Raw genomic sequence first — 1870 nt, forward strand, 5'->3', positions numbered from 1 at the left:
CAATAATGATAGAAATGATAGTAATGATAATGATAAAGCAAATAAAAATGATAATGATGATGATGGTATTACTTATGATAAGCCTTTCTCTGTTTTCCTTAAAGAAAAATATTATCTACATATTCATAACATTCTTTTATTTTCATTTGAGTCTTAAGTATATTGATTCAATGATGATTTACTTATTTTTAGTAAGAAAACAAAAATATATATAAGTACTGATGCTTACAAGAATTTGCATATAGAGCAACTATTTCTAGACTTTAACACTGTTTCTATGGCTCCTTATTAGAATATAAAGGTGCAAAAGATTCACTGTGATTGAAGTTACTGTACATCTTTGTGAACATGTAGCTTATTATTGATATTAATTAGTCTGATCTTATCTGTCCTTCCCTGATGTTACTTTCTTTTGCAGGAGACTCGCTGTATACGTTGATTGATGACAAAATATGCCGTATGTGTGCAGAGGTCCTCCTGAAGCCTGCAGGGAAATTCAATTTGAGTGAATTCCTTAGTATTTGGCAGCAGAGTGTTCCAGAAGGTATGTGTGATAGGCTTTGAAGGTATATTTGAATGTTCTTTTATGGAAAGCAGCTCTAAAAAGAGAGATTTTAGATATACAGTTTTCACTAATTATATGCATTAAGAAACTGTTGATATTTTATACCACAGAAGTGAGGAGGAGATACGTCTTCATGGTGTTCATAATAAACATATCTGCTTTTTCATTAGGTCTTACAACAAACTTAAGTCAGTTGGAAGGCCTGGCATTGGTTGATCGATCGTCAACACCCGAAGTGATATCACATTTCCCTGTATCTAGTATGCCACAAGACATACATGAGAGATTTAGTTATCTTTTTGAAACTCGAGAGAGGTGGACGCTGGATGAAATCAGACCCTATGTTGTGTAAGTTATTTTTTGTTACTCTAGTTTTGTTTATTTTTCCAGATCTAAGTAAAAAATTTCAGGTACCATATTTGGTACAAAGATATTTAGTCCATTAGACTTTAGGTGTTATATATTAATACTACAACTCTGTAGATTTTTATTCCATGGTTATATAGTAACAAATATTACCACAATGTGTATTTCTACAGTGTTTAGATTTTTGCCTCATCTTTGAATAATGAGTAACCTCATTTTAAACATTTTCAGGGACTTGGCTGGTGAGAAGACTCCAGTTAATGCTATCTTGACCAAATATGCAAGGGCATCTACGCAAAATGGTATCAAGTATTATTCAGGAAAACATGCTAGATAGACCAATTTACACGTTAAAGATTTCTCTCTTTTTTGTTCTTCCGGTAAAGTATAGAATAGTATTCATAATAGTGTAACAATGCCAATTATATTTCCATTTAATAGATTTCCTATATGAAGAGTTAGGAAAATATTTTGTTACGAAAGACAGACAACTAACAATATATATTTTCTTTGCAGTAGATATCTAAATTGCAAACACAAAGCTTGAGAAATATATGCACTAATATACAAGAGCTTTTGTTATAAATTATTTGTAATTTTGTTTATGGTCTTTACTTAACCTTATATGACTTTCTAAAAAGTAAAATTTCATGATGTTCTTATTGAAAATATTCTGTATAAAATAAGTTTTTAAAAATCTTATAGGCAGTGACAGTACATTTTTTCTATCTTGTACTGTTGTAAGAATTCACCTTTCTTAAAACCAACACTTTAGTCAAGAAAATGTTGAAAAAGAAGAAAGGAAACAGTTGTAGCACTTTTTGTAAGTGTCTTCTTATGAAATGATGGATAAGATTTTTTTTTTTCTCTCTTTCCCACATATATATACATGTGTGTGTGTATGTGTATATGTATATATAATGTAAATATATATGTATA

The 1870-nt window shown here is 30.0% G+C and overlaps 1 protein-coding gene across 1 annotated transcript in view; it reads left to right on the forward strand.

Moving 5' to 3' along the window:
- Positions 1–1532, forward strand: part of LOC119574605 (sister chromatid cohesion protein DCC1-like) — a 6163-nt gene extending 4631 nt beyond the window's left edge. Inside the window, exons 8-10 of the mRNA XM_037921943.1 lie at positions 419–544; positions 736–913; positions 1163–1532. Coding sequence (XP_037777871.1) covers positions 419–544; positions 736–913; positions 1163–1268 — 410 coding nt within the window. The 3' untranslated portion in view covers positions 1269–1532. The remainder of the gene's footprint in view (positions 1–418; positions 545–735; positions 914–1162) is intronic.
- Positions 1533–1870: the final 338 nt, after the last annotated feature.

This window comes from Penaeus monodon, chromosome 6 (assembly GCF_015228065.2).
Source record: "Penaeus monodon isolate SGIC_2016 chromosome 6, NSTDA_Pmon_1, whole genome shotgun sequence".
NCBI classification, from domain to species: domain Eukaryota; kingdom Metazoa; phylum Arthropoda; class Malacostraca; order Decapoda; family Penaeidae; genus Penaeus; species Penaeus monodon.